A 19138-nucleotide genomic window follows, 5' to 3' on the forward strand; every position below is an offset into this window, starting at 1 on the left:
CATGTGACCAGTTTCATCATAGATGTGACATTCTGCGCCTTCATCGCTTATTGTCACATGACTTTTCTTTGTACTGATGACCCCATGTGACCAGCTTCATCATAGATGTGACATTCTGCACCTTCATCGCTTATTGTCACATGACTTTTCTTTGTACTGTTGACCCCATGTGACCAGCTCCTTCATCACGTGATTTTCCTATGTACTTCATTATTCTGTATTTCAAAGCGGGTTATCGAGTTGCTTTCATATGTACCCACAACCCTTGAACTTACACAGTCATGTGACCAGCTCCTTTATTATAGATGGTCATGTGACTTGTTGCATCTTTATCATGGATTGTCACGTGACTTTCCTATGTACTAATGACCCTTAAAGCGTACAGTGTCGCATGGCCGGCTCCTTCATCAGAGATGGTCATGTGATTTTCTTATGTACTGTGTTATTCTGTCACATGACCTGTGCCTTCATCATGCAGAGTGTCATGTGACTTTCTGCTCCTTCATCGTGGGTTGTCACGTGGCTTTTTGTATGTATTGACGTCCTTTCAACGTACACCATCATGTTGCCGACTCCTACGTCAGAAATGGTCATGTGACTTTTTTTGCGCCGTTAATTTTAGATTGCCACATGTATTGATGACCCTTCGACGTACCCCATCAGGGACCAGCTCTTTCATCATAGATGGTCACATGACTCCTGTGTGCTCCTGTTATTCTACCCAATGACCGTCTGTGCCTTCATCACTCAGTGTGTCATGTGACTTTCATATGTGCTCTCACCCTAAACCAGTGGTCTTAAACTGTGGCCCTCAAGATGTTGCATAACTTCAACTCCCAGCATGCCAGGACAGCCTCTGGCTGGCGTTTTCTATATTTTATGCTGTGAATGTCCAAAAAGGTCCGTGCTTCAGCTGGGTGCATGTGGGGTGATGTTATTGGACTGTGTGTATCTCTTATATTTTAGGTTGACATATAGGTAACATTTGTACCAAGTTTCATCAAAATATCTCCAGCCATTTGGAAGTGAAGCTGAAAGATGCATACCTACATACATATATACATACCTACATATGGTACATATATATACCTACCTACATGCATACATATATATACACACGCCTACATACATACATACCTACATATGGTACATATATACCTACCTACATGAATACATATATATATCTACACACACACACACACACACACACACACACACACACACACACACACACATATATATATATATATATATATATATATATATATATATATATACATGCCTACATACACTCATACTTACATACACCCTGACATACACACATACCAACTAACACCCACTATATATATATATATATATATATGCCCACATACATATATACATGCCCATGTACATATATATATCTACGTGTGTGTGTATGTGTGTGTATATATATTTATATATACATGCCTACATACATACATTTATAGCTACATACATTTATATACCTACATGCCTACATACGCACATATATACATACACATGCCTACATACATACACTCATACTTACATACACATGTATATATACGCACTGACATACACACATACCAACTAACACCCACTATATATCTATATATTATACACACACACACATACTGACATACACACATACATATATATACATATATATATATATATATATATATATATATATATATATATATATATATATATATATATAGACTCATTTGAGGAGATTTATCGTAACTTGTCCAGAGGAAAAGTTGCTGAGTTGCCCATAGCAACCAATCAGATCGCTGCTTTCATTTCTTTTTTTTTTTAGAGGCCTTTTTAAAAATGAAAGAACTGCTCTGATTGGTTGCTATGGGCAACTGGTCAACTTTTCCTCTGCAAAGGTTTTGATAAATCTCCCCTATTGAGTATCCATAGCAACCTATTACATGATGCTGTAACAACAATTAATTATTGGTTGCTATGAGCTATGCCATATGAACAAGGGTGCGGCTTCGGATGTATGGTGATCCACCATTACCACTAGGGGGAGCCGCGGCTATGCTCAGTTTCCCATGTTGAGCGTGTCTCATAATGAATGGAAGATAGGCCATGTAATGTGTCAGCATTGCTCTGCTGTAGTTTTTAATCTGGGTTCCCCCCCTATGACGTACATATGTCCCAAAAAAGGGTTCATTTTTCTGAGACAACCCCTTTAGTTACCTGTATGCACTGAATAAATGGGGGATTGGGACTGTTGCTATGATAAAAATAGTTGCCCATAGCAACCAGTAATATTCAAGGCTTTTACTATTTCAATGCCCCTCTGTAAAATGAAAGCGACAACTTCATTGGTTGTTGCTATGGCAACTGCTTCACTTTTTAATCTGTCTCCTGTCCTATCTCTCTCTGGGCGAAGTCAATTTTTATATTTTTTATTTTTGTGTTTAATGTTACCCCCTTTTCCTACAGAGAAATCCCGGAAGAAGTGCAGAGTGTGCGTCACTTCAACACCGATATCATCGTAGAAGCCGTGGTGCGATGTCTGCGCGTGATCAACCCATCCGTGGGCTCCACCCTCAGCCACGTCCTGCCCCCAGGGATGTCAGCCCGCTTCCGTATAGGCACCAGCCTGGCGCAGGCCTGTCAGGTGAGCTTGGGTGAAATAAAACCTAAGATTATTATCAGAGCTGTCTATAACTACAGTCTATAACTGTGTTACACACCCAGTGTGCCTCCAGCTGTTGCAAAACTACAACCCCCAGCATGCCCGGACAGCCTTTGGCTGTCCGGGCATGCTGGGGGTTGTAGTTTTGCAACAGCTGGAGGCACACTGGGTGGGGAAACGCTTGCACATTAAAACCTATATAAAACCAGCTCACCTATGGTATGGCATGCCCTCTAGTGCCAGCTATATGGAATTAAATCGCAAACTTGTAATATACGAAATATGTATATTATGGTGGAGACTGACCGACATTTAGCAACATATTTGCACCAGTTTTAGCACAAACTGTGCAAAACTTGACACAAATTTCATGGTGCACTCACCAAGAGGTGAAAATGTGGGGGTTGTCAGAAATTTTTTTTATATATATATATATATATATATATATATATATATATATATATATATATATATAATCAACTGGCTCCAGAAAGTTAAGCAGATTTATAAATGACTTCTATAAAAAAAAAATCTTAATCCTTTCAGTACATATGAGCTGCTGCAGTTGAGTTGTTCTTTTCTGTCTAAGTGCTCTCTGATGACACCTGTCTTGGGAACCGCCCAGTTTAGAAGCAAATCCCCATAGCAAACCTCTTCTACTCTGTGCAGTTCCCGAGACATGCAGAGATGTCAGCAGAGAGCACTGTTGCCAGACAGAAAAGAACAACTCACTCTTCAGCAGCTGATAAGTACTAGAAGGACTGATTATTTTTTTTTTTAATAGAAGTAATTCCCAAATCTGTTTTAACTTTCTGGAGTATAAAAAACACACACACACACACACACACACACGAATATGCAAAGCAGCTCATTAAATCACCTTTTCAGGTAATGTTCCCTGGTATCCCCTACCCAGAATGCCCGTGGAGTGCTTAATGGCCTTCTGAAGCTCCGTCACACCAGGAGCAGGAGTGGTGGCCTCGCCCTGAGGTAAATACTCACCCCCTTTAGCTGCTCTCAGGCCTCTTACCCCAGCCAAGCCAGATCATCCTGCTCTGTACTGACGAGTGGCAAAAACCACGAAACAGCTGTCTGCAGATGGGTAGAAACTTCCCTTTTGGGGAGTAGTCTGGCTTGGCATAAAATCCCGATCAGCTTTTTATATTCCTTAACAGGAGCTAAGCTGACACCAGGGAACATTACCTGAAAAGGTGATGTAATGAGCTGCTTTGCATATTCCCCTACCCAGAATGCCCGCGGAGTGCTTAATGGCCTTCTAAAGCTCCATTACACCAGGAGTGGTGGCCTCGCCCTGAGGTAAATACTCACCCCCTTTATTTATATAATATATATTATAGACAGCTCTGATAAAATATATATGTGTGTGTGTGTGTGTGTTTTTCCTGGAATGCCCCTTTAAATCAAAAGTCAGAAAATGGTGCATTTCTTGTCACAAACCTTACACCCGCCCATAGCTGACATAGGGCTTGTTTTCTGGCTTTCAGGCAGTCACAAATCCACCAAATGTATTTAAAGAGGTTATCCATAATTATAATTAGTGTCGGTTTCTTCCAAAAATTGCACCACACCTCCCCTCTGGTTGTGTGTGGTATTGCAGCCCAGTTCTATTGAAGTGAATAGGGCCAATATGTAATGCCACATACAACCTGAGGATAGGGGTGGTGGTGTTTTTGGAAGAAAATATGCAATGTTCTTTTATTCCTAGAAACCCCCATATAATTGATGTGCACTTTTTAATAAACTTGCTGCAGTCCATTCCAGTCTTAGTAAATATCTACCTGCCCCTATAGCTAAATAATCACCTTGACGATCATGATGCTGATGCATATCCAGCAGTACATGGGGCAGCTTTATAGCACTATTTACCATATGGATTTAGATTTTGTGTTAATTTATATGTAGTATTAATTATAATATTTTTCTATTTATTAGGACCTGGGATATACCGGGGAGGTTGGTTACCAGACATTCCTATACAGCAGTGAGCCGGATATTCGAGCACTATTGATTTTCCTTGCTGAGAAACTTCCAAGACACTCCCAAGAAGATGCCGATCAACCAGCAGGTACTGGAGGAAATCTGATCTGATTCCGCTTCCTAAGGCTATGTTCACACAGCGGAATGTCGGCCCCTGGAAAACTTCCTGGCTGATGTTCTGCATACAGTAGGTGCTGGCAGAACATGCCGGCGCTATGACTGCTTGAAAATGCGCTGTCTCCATAGACAGCATTGTATTTCTGAGTCGATTCCGCATTTGTCAGTTCTCTCAGCCGGGGTCGGAATCGGAATTTCCATGGAAGATGTTTCTGCTGCGGAAATTCCGCCATGTGCACGGTGCAGAAGAATCTCATCAAAAACAATGAGACTGCTGCAGCAGAATTTTTAAAGAAGGGCGGCCGGGGAGCGTAGTGCAATGCCACCCGCTTCCCCGTCAGAAGCTGTCCTTCAAACTACTGCTCCTATCATGGACAGTGTCTGTTCCATGATGGGAGACTGCTGCATGAAGGTTAACATGCAGGTGAATGGGTTTTCCTTGAATTTCTGTCTGTGGGGACGGTAATGTCTGCGCGGTACTTGCGCCGACTAATTCAGTTAACTCTCAGAAGCGTAAATGTAAACCCTTAAAGCGTACCTGTCATAGTGCCAAAAAAACAAAAAAAAAGTGTTAATCCTGATCATGTACATATCATTTTTGTGTCTAGGACCTATATATCCCTAACAAATAGCATTTATATCTTGCTCACTTGCTTTGTCTTCTTGCCTTGTGGAGGGGGGGGGGCGTGTCCATCTCTCTCCCTCACTGTGGATGACTCATCTGCTCTGAGTCTGGGAGCAGCCTGGCAGTCTGCAAATCACTGCACTCTGTAACCCTTCCCTCTCTGGGAAGTCTGCAAATCACTGCACAGTAGTTTTTATTCATACATTTTCTATCTGTTCCTAGTAAAGCTGGATGCTAATCAAGATAGCTTTCACAGACTCCTGAATGCCTGATCAGCTTCTTTGTCATTCAGGAGTCAGAAAAAACCTTTGGCTGTTCAAGCATGCTGGGAGTCGTAGTTTTGCAACAGCTGGAGCTGCAGTGTTTGTAGAGCACTGTATTAGAGCAGTATTGCCTTTAGCTGTTGCAAATCTACAACTCCCAGCATGCCAACACAAGAGCTGGAGGCGCACAGCTGGAAAATACACATTTCTAAAACAGAGTTTTACAAAGATTTTATGCCCAGCTGTTGTAAAACTACAACTCCCATCATGGGAGTTGCAGTTTAGGAACAGCTGAAGGCTGTAGTGGTGCAATGCTGATCTCCTATACTGGATACCAACACACTTTACAGCCGGTATCCAGTATGCTGCAAAATACAGAGTAGTCTGTCTGCATAAAGATAGATGACCCCTAGTGGCGGTTATTTTAATTTTTTGTTTTTAAATAAATTGTACATTTGAGTAGTACTACAAAATATAAAAAGTTTTTTATAATGACAGTGCCTCTTTAAAGTAATAAAGTAATAGTCACTTGTGTTTTCATTCCCTTAGGTAAATCTGCGGTGCTACAAAGGGAGATTGCGACAAAGATAAAGCAACAGCTCGGTCTTCCCTGGCTGCCACCATCTTGCCGAACAGCAGCAGCAAAACGTTCTCAGGTGGGTTCCTTCACATAGTCTCCAGTCTCTCTGACACTCACCAATCGGCTCCACAGACAGCGAAATGTTATAATAAATGGTGTGGTAAATAAATAAATGGTATAATAAATGGGCAATCTTGTAATGTATGAACATGGACAGACCTTTGCTCTGGCTCATACCTTACATTATGAAGTTGATAAATAAAAGGGGTGTTCCCATTTAATAAAGTGGTGGTATATGGCTAAAATCATGGTGGTCTGACCTCTGGGACCCAAACTGATCATTAGAAGGAAGGGGTCACTGCACTCATAGAGCACTGCAACCCCATTCACAGTCATTCTCTGCACAGTGGCACCCCAGCCAGGCAGTGCACATTACTGGGGCACCAACGTGGGGGATAGTAGACTAATGGGGCCACAGCGCTATGGCTCCTTCAGGCATGCTGGGAGTTTTAGTTTTGCAACAGCTGGAGGCACTCTGGTTGGGAAACTGTGAGATATACATTAGTGTAAGATTATTTACTTTTCTCTTTTCTTCTTTCCTTTCAGAGTTTATGCCGGTTGCACCGTTTTCACGCACAGTCCCTGTCTCTTGCTGGAGATACTTCATCCAAATCCATAGCCCCTGGTAAGATTAACAGATAATGCATCTGTCATTGGTTACAGCAAAACTTTTAGGCTATGTTTGTCAAGGTTGGCTGCTGGTTAGGCCGTAAAATGTGCATGACTGACTGCGACTGAGTGTCGACACAAGAAATAAACACCAGACAAAATGTTGGTATATTTCTCCTTCTCAGCATACTAGCTACAGTTGTCCCAAGGAGTTCTCTTTGAAATACGGACTTAGGTTGGTTTTTACACTTGACAAAAAGGGGAGGTTAATTATTACGTCAAAATCACAATGTTGTATTTTGATTGGTTATTTGAGTATTGCGTCTGTATATATTAGCATATTAAGCATTCATTTCTTTCTTGGCCATAGTTCACTTATGTTGCCATCCCCCTATTCTACCAGAAAATTCCGGATTTATCTGTCCTTCTGCACAGTCTATATTTCTTCAAATGTTTTTGTCTCTTGCTTCCAAACTTCTTTATCTTGCTTCTTTTGGCCTCGTCCCAAGGTCCTCATCTTAGTTACATGCAAATAGCAAGCTGATATGTCTCATAAGGAAAATAATGCTTTTCTGCAGCATATTAGCATATAGATCTATTTTTAATGTAATCAAAATCATAAGGGTCATCCTTATCAATTTCACATCTCTGAATTTGCATGCAGAATTTCAAGTGGAAATTCCGCTGCAATCCTGTTCAATTGTATTCTGCTGTGCACATGGCGGAATTTCCGTGCCGGAAATATTTAGATTTCCGTGTCCGCAGAAAGAATGAACCCGTTCTGCGGACTCTGCACGGATTGCATAGCCTATCTGAGCCGCGGCATTCCTGTGCGGTCCTAGTGTTGGCATATTGTGCCAGCGACCTCAGTTTCCGGAATGTGAGATGCGGACATATCGTAGTGGGAACATAGCCTAAAACTCACGAGACGTCTTCCTGTGCTTGTGTTTGCAGAACGGAAGGAGTACTGGGAGAGATACCTGCCTTTTGTTAGCACACAGCTGCCTCACGCCTACTCTTTAGCAGCCTCGCTACTTGAGAGGAACGCATCTGACCTCAGTGCCGTGCAGGAATGGGAAGCTGAGTGGAAAAGCCAAGGTCTTGCCTCTCGATTGTCTCCTGAGGTGAGTATGTAAAAGGACATCTTTACAGTATAACCTTGCACGTGTCGTCATGAGCGAACTTACAGTAAATTCGATTCGTCACGAACTTCTCGGCTCGGCAGTTGATGACTTTTCCTGCGTAAATTAGTTCAGCCTTCAGGTGCTCCGGTGGGCTGGAAAAGGTGGATACAGTCCTAGGAAAGAGTCTCCTAGGACTGTATCCACCTTTTCCAGCCCAACGGAGCACCGGAAAGCTGAACTAATTTATGCAGGAAAAGTCATCAACTGCCGAGCGGAGACGTTCGTGACGAATCAAATTTACTTAAAGTTCGCTCATCTCTAGTCGTCATTCTACTTTTTTTCTCCACAATTTGCACCTACGCCAACCAGAGTGTCTTTTCCAACACTGCGGACTCTGTACTGTACACATTGCTTTGCCCTGACAGGAGTACCGCAGCAGGAAACGCCAGCGTTTGCATAAACGGATACAGGACCAGTTCCGCCAGTGCAGCCAGCAGCTTGGAGAGAATAATGTTCCCAGTTCATCCACACAAGACCTCATGGACATGCTGAAAGCCTTCACCGTGGAGGGGGGCACGGATCAGAACAAAGGCTCCAGATTCACCCATGCTCAAAAATTCACACACCAACAGGTAACTATTATTATTATTATTATTATTATTATTATTATTATTATTATTATTATTATTATATATATATTTTTTTTTTTTTCTTTGCATGAATCTGTTTTGTCTGAAAAAATGTCAGGTAACAATAGCAATAGACATCGTTCGGACACCCCCCTAACATCTTGAGTAAAAGAAACAGTGTGGAACATAATATTTGCAGCAAGAGTTATCAAAGAAAAAGTAAAATAGTAAAATGTAAATTGCAATCCTCACTGGACATAGAAGTCATCAGAACTTATACAATTAAACAATACCCCCCCCCCCAACCCCTTCCTTGTGCTCAATAACAGGTATCTACAAAATTAAAGAACTAATGGTGAATTTTATATAGATATATATTAAAAATTTTTGAATACAAAGAAAAAAAAAAGCATTTAATAAATGACCATGTCGCGGTTTGATCTTCTTACAGGACCCTCAAGTATTAACAGAACAGATGCAAAGAGCGGCTGAAAGTCTTCCTAAAAAGGACACACAGGTATGGAGCCATAAAGTAAGATAGACTTACCAACCATAGTATCACTGGTGGTGTGTAAATCCTGAGGCCCTTTATTGTTAACACCAGCACAAGCACTCGTCTTTACATGTGACCGTTCCTGGTACTGTGGCTTAACAGTGTATTCACACTTACAGTATCCGGCGCATTTTTGATGCCAAGGATTTTAAAGGGGTACTCCGGCGCTAAGACATCTTATCCCCTATCCAAAGAATAGGGGATAAGATGCCTGATTGCGGGGGTCACACCGCTGGGGACCCCCGAGATCCTGCATGCAGCACCCCGTTGTAATAAGTCCCCCACCCATAGGCTTGCATTGAGGGGGCAGAGCGTGACGTCACACGGGGGGCGGGGCCGTGACATCACAATGCTCCGGCCCCCGTGATCGCCAGTAATCAGACCCGGAGCAAACATGCTCCGAGGACTGATTATAACTGGTGCTGCATGCAAGATCACTGGGGTCCCATGCGGCGGGACCCCAACGATCAGGCATCTTATCCTCTATCCTTTGGATAGGGGATATAAGATGTCTTGGCGCTGGAGTACCCCTTTAAGTTTGATTTTATGCTACAGAGTTCAATGTAAACTAAATAACCAAACACAGCTTCAAATCCTGAACAGTAAAAATGTGCCGGATATTGTACATGTGAATCAGGGCTCAAGTCCTGCAGGAAAGCGTGGGAACGGAGTTCCTGGACTTTTTTCACAGCAGGAACATCGTTCCCATTAGCAGGACCAGCCCTTGAGTGAAAATCATGGGTGAGTTCCTACACTTTTTTTCCCCCCAGGACTTGACCCCTGATGTGAATAGACCCTAAAGGAGTTTGCAGAGACTTCTATATCTGATCAGTGAAATTCTATATAGCCACCCTGCCGTTAGCTGTTTGCCAGATCCTCTGCATCCGCAATGCTCAATAATTGGAGCTGGAAGCAGACAGGGCTGTACGTTGTGTAGTGGACGTGTTGGGTGACTCCGGATCATTTAAAGATTTACAATTAAATGGGCACTATCATTAAAACTAATTTTTGCTATTGCACTCCTTATGGTAAATAAAAAATCTTTCTAATGTACTTAGTTTAAATTAAAAAAAGAACTTTTCTATGTTGTATTTGTGTTTAAAAAAAAAACTGCCACTAGGTGTCTCCCTACTTGTCCAGAGCACATTTCCCCCTATCTCTTGCACAGACTTTGGACTCCTGCTGGCCTGGCAGAAGTCCACAATCAGGAAATGCTGAGTGGTGTGTGTACAGCCTTAGCCAGTCATAGCTCATCTCACACACTGTACTGCTCTGGGCTGTGTGTAGCAGAGTGAGGGAGGAAGTTCTCCCCTGTATGGCTGGAGATGATGTCCTGCCTGCTGGGGAACGCCCCTTCCCATAGACTTGTATTAAGGGGGCATGATGTGACATCACGAGGGGCGTGGCCATGACGTCCCGACCCTGCTGTCCGCACCAAGCGTTCGAAACCAAATGTTCCGAACGCTGGGGCAGCAGAGTACCCCTTTAAGGCCCAGAAGGCATTCTAGAGGAAGGAGAATGTTACTATATTACTATAGCAAAAGTACCATATTTTTTGCCCTATAAGACGCACTTTTTCTTCCCCAAAACGGGGGGCAGTTGGTGCGTCTTATAAGGCGAATACACACCTATCGTGGCGGTTCCTGCTGCCATCAACGGCCGGGACCCGCGGCTAATACAGGACAACACCGATTGCGGTGATGCCCTGTATTAACCCTTCAGACGTGGCGATCATAGCTGACCGCCGCTTCTGAAGCGAAAATAACACTAACCCGGCTGTTCGGGACCGCCGCGGGGAAATCGCGGCGTCCCGAACAGCTAACATGACACCGGGAGGGACCTTACCTGCCTCCTCTGTTTCTGCTCCGTGCCGGGATCCCCTGCATGGCCGGCGCTCTCCTTCGTCATTGTCACGTCGTCGCGCACGCCGTCCCGTCATCCAATAGGAGCAGCGTGCGGAGACGGAGAGCGAGGATACCGGGCTGCAGACACGTTCCGGAGCGACTGGGACGGAGGGCGACATCCAGGGCAGCGGTGACGAGCGGTGACTGGTCTGGAGCGGCGGGGACACGTGAGTACTACCTCCTATACCAGTGGTCTTCAACCTGCGGACCTCCAAATGTTGCAAAACTACAACTCCCAGCATGCCCGGACAGCCGTTGGCTGTCCGGGCATGCTGGGAGTTGTAGTTTTGCAACATCTGAAGGTCCACAGGTTGAAGATCACTGTCCTATACTTTACATTTGTATTTGGTTCAGAATTTTTATTTTATAGATTTTTATCCTATAAAATTAGGTGCGTCTTATATGACGAAAAATACGGTCGTCCAATAATAAGTTGCAGAAGTTTCTGGTTATTCCTTATTCCAAGTATCGCTCTCCAACCACAGTGCAGGCTGCTATTTACAACATGTAGTCGGACGGAAGACTTCAGTCATTATGAGGAGACCTATAGAAGTGGCTTCAGCTGTATTTCTACTCTCTGCACTATTTGCTGGTGTCCTTAAATGTTTATTTTCTCCCAATTCGATCCTAGGATGCACAAGCAGAACAGGAGGAGCTGTCCTCCCTGCAGCAGCAAATAGAGGACATGGAGCGGGATATCCAAGCCCTAGCGGAGAGCACCAAGCTTCTTCATCTCACGATCTCTCAGGTACGAACTACATAGAGGAGGGACGCGACGCCGTGTAAAATAAAAGCAAAAGAAATAACAAGGTTTATTGCAGGTGGGGGAAGAGGCCGGTAAACTCCAGCAGCAGTGTGACGAAAAAGAGAACCTGGTGAAAGTGAAGAAGAGAGCCGTGGAGTTACTGCCGGACGCAGAAAATAATCTTGTCAAGTTGCAGGTAATCTATGTGAACATAGTCCAATAGTGGACAAGACCTATTACATAATCCTTCGCCGTTTATATTCATATCTTGTGAGGACTGTCCCTGAAGAGAGAAATATTTGTCCATCTATGTATATTAATATTAAGGCACTACCTACTTCATTCAGACTCTATTTCATCAGTATGTACTGTATGTGGACTGTTTCCCAGGCACTACTACATCACCCATGTGCACTAATACTCAAGCATCACTACTTCATTCTTGTGCACTGATGCCTTGACACTACTACTTCACCCCTGTGTACTCATAGCCTGGCACCACTACTTCACCCCTGTGTACTCATAGCCTGGCACCACTACTTCACCCCTGTGTACTCATACCCAGGCACCACTACTTCACCCCTGTGTACTCATACCCAGGCACCACTACTTCACCCCTGTGTACTCATACCAAGGCACTACTACTTCACCCCTGTGTACTCATACCCAGGCACTACTACTTCACCCCTGTGTACTCATACCCAGGCACTACTACTTCACCCCTGTGTACTCATACCCAGGCACCACTACTTCACCCCTGTGTACTCATACCCAGGCACCACTACTTCACCCCTGTGTACTCATACCCAGGTACTACTACTTCACCCCTGTGTACTCATACCCAGGCACTACTACTTCACCCCTGTGTACTCATACCCAGGCACCACTACTTCACCCCTGTGCACTCATACCAAGGCACTACTACTTCACCCCTGTGTACTCATACCAAGGCACTACTACTTCACCCCTGTGTACTCATACCCAGGCACCACTACTTCACCCCTGTGTACTCATACCCAGGCACCACTACTTCACCCCTGTGTACTCATACCCAGGTACTACTACTTCACCCCTGTGTACTCATACCCAGACACCACTACTTCACCCCTGTGAACTCATACCCAGGCAACACTACTTCACCCCTGTGTACTCATACCAAGGCACCACTACTTCACCCCTGTGTACTCATACCCAGGCACCACTACTTTATCCATGTGCACTAATGCCCAGGCACTACTACTTCACCCCCTGTGTACTCATACCCAGGCACCACTACTTCACCCCTGTGTACTCATACCCAGGCACCACTACTTCACCCCTGTGTACTCATACCCAGGCAACACTACTTCACCCCTGTGTACTCATACCCAGGCAACACTACTTCACCCCTGTGTACTCATACCAAGGCACCACTACTTCACCCCTGTGTACTCATACCCAGGCACCACTACTTTATCCATGTGCACTAATGCCCAGGCACTACTACTACTTCACCCCTGTGTACTCATACCCAGGCACCACTACTTCACCCCTGTGTACTCATACCCAGGCACCACTACTTCACCCCTGTGTACTCATACCCAGGCAACCCTACTTCACCCCTGTGTACTCATACCCAGGCAACACTACTTCACCCCTGTGTACTCATACCCAGGCAACACTACTTCACCCCTGTGTACTCATACCCAGGCAACACTACTTCACCCCTGTGTACTCATACCCAGGCACCACTACTTCACCCCTGTGTACTCATACCCAGCCACCACTACTTTATCCATGTGCACTAATGCCCAGGCATTACTACTTCACTCATGTGTACTGTTGCCTAAGCACTTCTGCATCACCTATGTGTACTTCGATCCAGACGACCTACTACTTCACCCATGTGCACTAATATCCAGGTACTACTGCTTTATCCATGTGCACCAATACCCAGGCACTACTTCTCCACCCACGTGCACTGATGCCCAGGCACTACATCTTCACATTTGTATACACATGGCCAGACATTACTACTTCACCCTTGTGCACTGATACCCAGGTAATACTATTTCACACTTGTGTACTTAAACCCAGGCACTACTATTTCACCCATGTGTACTTAGCAAGACATGACTACATCACCCATGTGTACCAATACTCCGGCACCACTACTTCATTCTTTTGCACTGATGCCTTAACACTACTACTTCACCCGTGTGCACTAATACCCAGGCACTACTACTTCACCCATGTGTACTCATCCCAGGCACTACGACTTCACCCATGTGCACTAATACCCAGGCATAAGTGCTTCATCCACATGCACTGATACCCATACACTACTATTTTATGTACTATTTTCCAGGCTCTGCTACTTCACTCAATTGTACTCCTACTGTGGCACTACTACCATGCCCCTGTACTGATTTCCAGGCACTACTACCTTATTTATGTGAATGTATATCCATGCACCACTGCTTGACCCATGTGTACTGATATTGAGGCACTGTAAACTTATGTCCAGGCATTACTACTTCACCCATGTGTGCTGATACAAAGGCAGTACTAGCTCATCCAGGCACTATTGCTTTATCTATGAGGACTGATTTTTAGACGCTACTACATTTACATTATATGCATGTACTGCTGATGACGGGCGATACAGGGGTCGGGGTATTGTAACATCACTGCCCCGCCCCCTTAATGCAAGCCTATGGGAGGGGGTATGAGGCTCGGCTTTAAAGGGGTACTCAGCCCCTAGACATCTTATCCCCTATCTAAAGGATAGGGGATAAGATGTCTGATTGCTGGGGTCCCGCCGCTGGGGACCCCCGCCATCTCTCCTGCAGCACCCCGTTCATGAGCTGTACGGAGCGAAGGGTTGCTCCATGGCTGACGGCGATACAGGGTCCGGGGTATTTGTAACATCACTGCCCCGCCCCCTCCCATAGGCTTGCATTGAGGGGGCGGGGTGTGATATCTCAAGTGGGGGGGGGGCCGTGATGTCAAGATCTTCGCTCCGTGCAGCTCAGGAAAGGGGTGCTGCAGGAGAGATCAGACATCGGAGTAACCCTTTAATGCCATACCAGTCTCTGCTACATAAAATCAGATTCCAAAGCTTTCTACTGGCACATTGTATCCCAGAAGCCTGTATCAGGAGCTTGTGTAAATGACAGCTCTTATGGATTCCCTAAATAGCGGAGCCCAGATGTCTGAGCCCCTGGGCACGCTATAGGTGCCATTCAGTCAGATGATTTACATTTGTTCAGAGTCACCTTTTTTGTTGTAACATATTTTCGGTCATGGCTTCCTCTAGGCCAGTGGTGTCCAAACTGTTGCCTTTCAGATGTTGCAAAACTACAACTCCCAGTATGCCTGGACAGCCATTGGCTGTCCAGGCATTCTGGGAGTTGTAGTTATGCAACATCTGGAGGGCCACAGTTTGGACACCACTGCTCTAGGCACTCCCCATATAGGCAGGTGAATGGCTGTTCTGTAAATGTTGTGCCCCAAATATATTAGTGATAAGCAGAGAACATCAGTCTTTATTGCCATTACTGTATTTCATTGTATGCTCCCTTATTATCCATTTCTTCTGTTTTAGACCATGGTAGATAGCAGCACCCAGCGGATGGTAAACCTTGTGGGACAGTGGGAGACTCATCGAGTTCGGCTGATGGATGAATACAGAGAGTTGAGGAGACTCCAGCAGGAAAAAGAGGTAGATGACATGGACACATTGGGTGCTTTAATGTGTTTATTTTTTTTAGGACTTTAATATTGATTGCCTGGTTCTCCAGACACCCCAGCCAATGAGGTGAGCACTGTGGCCTCTTCTTTGTTTACCAGGCACAGCACCACACGTTGTAGTGGAGGTGCCCAATACTGAAGCTCAGTCCCATTCAGTTATACCTGGTACAGCCGCTGCTGAATGTATGATGCCGTGCCTAGTAAACAATGAAGAGAAGGCAGGAGTGCTATGGCCTCTTCAATCAGCTGATAGGTGGGGGTGCTGGGAGTCTGGCCCCCATTCATCTAATATTGATGACCAGCTTAAAGGGGTATTCCAGTACTCAGGATAAGGGATAAGTGTCTGATTTCGGGGGGGCTGACCTCTGAGACCTGGCTCTCCCTGTGCATGGAATGGTGGGGCCTGCACATGCTCCATGCACTGTCTATGGAAGCTCTGTAGTATAGGTGATGTGTCAGATTATGGGGGGTCCAACTGCGATCTCCTGCACGGCACCCCAGCTCTGTAGATGAATGGAGTGTATTGACCACAGCACAAAGCTGCGGCCGACTCCATGTATCTCTGTGACACAACCCAAAAGCTGTATCTCCGGCTCTGCCATACAGCTACATGGAGGGGTTGTGTAGGCTGCAGCTTTGTGCTGTGGTCGACATGCCTTGTGAGGAGAGGAGGGGGTCCCAGCGGTCAGACCCCACGCAATCTGACACTGATCCCCTATCTTGTAGATAGGGGATACGTTTTTAGACACTGCATAACCTCATTAAGCTTCTAATATGCTTTCAATAGATGTGGGTCAAATACATGTTCATCCACCGCTACTCCACAAATTGCCCCAAAACACATTCTTGCTCAATTCATCTGGGTGTACATGTGTTTTTGTTTTCTTGTAATGGGGAGAGAAGTAAGCTACTTCCAGACACCTCTGGCGGTGGCCTATCTTTCCTAAGAAAAAAAAGGACTGAAATGCAACATGCCCACTTCTTCGGCAGGTTTGGCCAACCTAAGTCTAATGTGTTTGCGGACCTTCAATGCTGTCCAACTTTTGATGTGTTAGAGACATGTCAAAAGTTTTGTTCGGTCGGCGGGTCTCATTACCGATACCCCATTGATTAGGAGAACAAGCAGGGATAAGCATACGGTAGCGAGCTTTACTCCTTGGCTTTTAGAGTTCTTTGTATTAAAAGTTTTATGGAGCAGCAAGACAGAGATCCAGGGAGCCAGGACAGTCACCGTTCTCCTGATTGATGGTCTCAGCACTAAGACCTCTACCAATCAAAACTGTTGACATGCCAAAAGGTTGTTTTATTTTAAGTGACTTTAATTTAGGCTTCTTTCACACTGCCGTTGCACCCAGTTAAGAATGGACGTCAAACTCTTTTTTTTTTTTTTTTAATATTTATTTTTCTTTTAAAGTTTGACGGCCGTGATTTTAATGGGGCACAACGGGCAACAGCGGGTCCTGATGGACCCCATTATGCTGTTTTTCAGGGGGAGTAGCGGGAGAATAATACGGTGCTAGCAGTCTTTTTTTCCCCCACTATTCCCCCAGGGCTTTGGCCGTCACACTGCCGTGTCATGACAGTAGTGTGAAAGAAGCCTAAGTTGTGCAGTATGTAAGGACCCCAATGAATAAAAATTGGGGGACCATTGAAACATAAACCCATACTGGGTTCAGTGTATAGGTGAACCGCAATTTTTATTCATTGGTCTGTGTGTATACCTTTTTTTTTTTTTTTATTCGTTTTTTTTTTTTTTTTTGCCACGTGCATTGACAGTTTTTTTCTCCATTTACCTGATTGGCTACTCGCCTCTCGAGGTATCTTCCTGCTTTATATACTACTTCTCCGTGTCCTGCGCTGCAGACAACGGTTGACAAGCTGCCCCTCCCCCCTTTATTCGTTATTTATTCTAGTAGGGGTTAGTTGCTCGATCCTCGAGTGGACATGTTTTTTTGTTTTAATTCTGTATCATTTTAAGTAATTTTCTAATTTATTATTTTATTCTTCTTAACTGTTATTTTATATTTTAAATAATATTTGAATAAATAATTATTAAATATGTATTTACTATTTAATAAACATTGCGGCCTTGTTTATCCATAAAAGTGATTTATTTATCAGGTTAATCTTATATGGAAATTTTCATTGGGTTCTATGTTTTCATTCATCTTAGGCCTAAACTTAGGAAGGTATTTGTGTGTGGGGGCGGGGGCTGTGGGTTTTTCTGTCCGTCAGCATGTATTCCAAGTTTGGTTTCATATTTTATATGTTCTGTTCTCTGAAAGGACGAGTCTTCACGCTGGATGAAAGACGTCAAAGATTTATACGACAAGATTCGATCTGCAGCTGATGAAGCCAAACGCAAAGAGGAACTGTACAAACAGCTGGTGAGGAGAATGTGTATGGGAATAGACCCCGGAGGCCTGTATGGATATTGGTTGTACTGTACCAGCAGATCCATTTATTCTGGACAACACCACAAGCCATATGTAGCAGTGCTTCCCCAACCTATGGCACTCCAGCTAATGCAAAACTACAACTCCCATCATGCTCTGTCAGCTGCGGGACTTAGTTTGGGGAACAGGGATCTATAGCATTACCTGTGGAGCTGTTGTTATAAAGGTCCCCAATGTCTGCGGTATTAGTGAATGTGACTCTGCGGTAAAATCACGTAACAAGACCAAAAAAGCAGTGTTTCCCAACCAGGGTGCCTCCAGCTGTTGCAAAAATACAACTCCTGGCATGCCCGGACAGCCAAAAGGTCTTCAGATCTAATGGTGTTATGAGAAGACATATACAATACTGTGTGTTGAAATGTATGATTGAAGCCAGTGTTTCCTAACCAGGGTGCCCCCAGCTGTTGCAAAACTACAACTCTCAGCATGCCCGCACAGCCGTTGGCTGTCCGGGCATGCTGGGAGTTGTAGTTTGGCAACAGCTGGAGGCACCCTGGTTGGGGAAACACTGCTATAAAGCATAACATGAGGCCCTGACACAGAACAATGTCTCTCTCTCTCTCTCTCTCTCTCTCTCTCTCTCTCTCTCTCTCTCTCTCTCTCTCTCTCGGTCTCTCTCTCTCTCTCTCGGTCTCTCTCTCTGTCTTGGTCTCCTCCCTCTGTCTTGGTCTCTCCCTCTCTGTCTGTGTGGGTCTCTCTCTCTCTGTCTCTCTCTCGGTCTGTGTGTCTCTCTCTCTGTCTCTCTCTCTGCCTCTCTCTGTGTGTCTCTCTCCCTCTCTCTCTGCCTCTCTCTCTCTCTGCCTCTCTCTCTCTCTCTGCCTCTCTCTCTCTCTCTGCCTCTCTCTCTCTCTCTGCCTCTCTCTCTCTCTCTCTGCCTCTCTCTCTCTCTCTGCCTCTCTCTCTCTCTCTGCCTCTCTCTCTCTCTCTGCCTCTCTCTCTCTCTCTGCCTCTCTCTCTCTCTCTGCCTCTCTCTCTCTCTCTGCCTCTCTCTCTCTCTCTGCCTCTCTCTCTCTCTCTGCCTCTCTCTCTCTCTCTCTGCCTCTCTCTCTCTCTCTGCCTCTCTCTCTCTCTCTGCCTCTCTCTC

At 44.8% G+C, this 19138-nt stretch overlaps 1 protein-coding gene across 1 annotated transcript in view; it reads left to right on the plus strand.

The window, feature by feature from the left end:
• Window positions 1–739: 739 nt before the first annotated feature.
• CCDC22 (coiled-coil domain containing 22) overlaps window positions 740–19138 on the plus strand; it is a gene marked incomplete in the record, with an annotated part of 18831 nt that continues 432 nt past the window's right edge. Inside the window, 12 exon segments of the mRNA XM_056538958.1 lie at window positions 740–900; window positions 2464–2641; window positions 4613–4745; window positions 6212–6318; window positions 6849–6927; window positions 7866–8035; window positions 8461–8667; window positions 9116–9181; window positions 11753–11869; window positions 11943–12062; window positions 15453–15569; window positions 17884–17985. Of these exon segments, the coding sequence (XP_056394933.1) occupies window positions 842–900; window positions 2464–2641; window positions 4613–4745; window positions 6212–6318; window positions 6849–6927; window positions 7866–8035; window positions 8461–8667; window positions 9116–9181; window positions 11753–11869; window positions 11943–12062; window positions 15453–15569; window positions 17884–17985 (1455 nt within the window).

This window comes from Hyla sarda, chromosome 9, assembly GCF_029499605.1.
Source record: "Hyla sarda isolate aHylSar1 chromosome 9, aHylSar1.hap1, whole genome shotgun sequence".
NCBI classification, from domain to species: Eukaryota; Metazoa; Chordata; class Amphibia; order Anura; family Hylidae; genus Hyla; species Hyla sarda.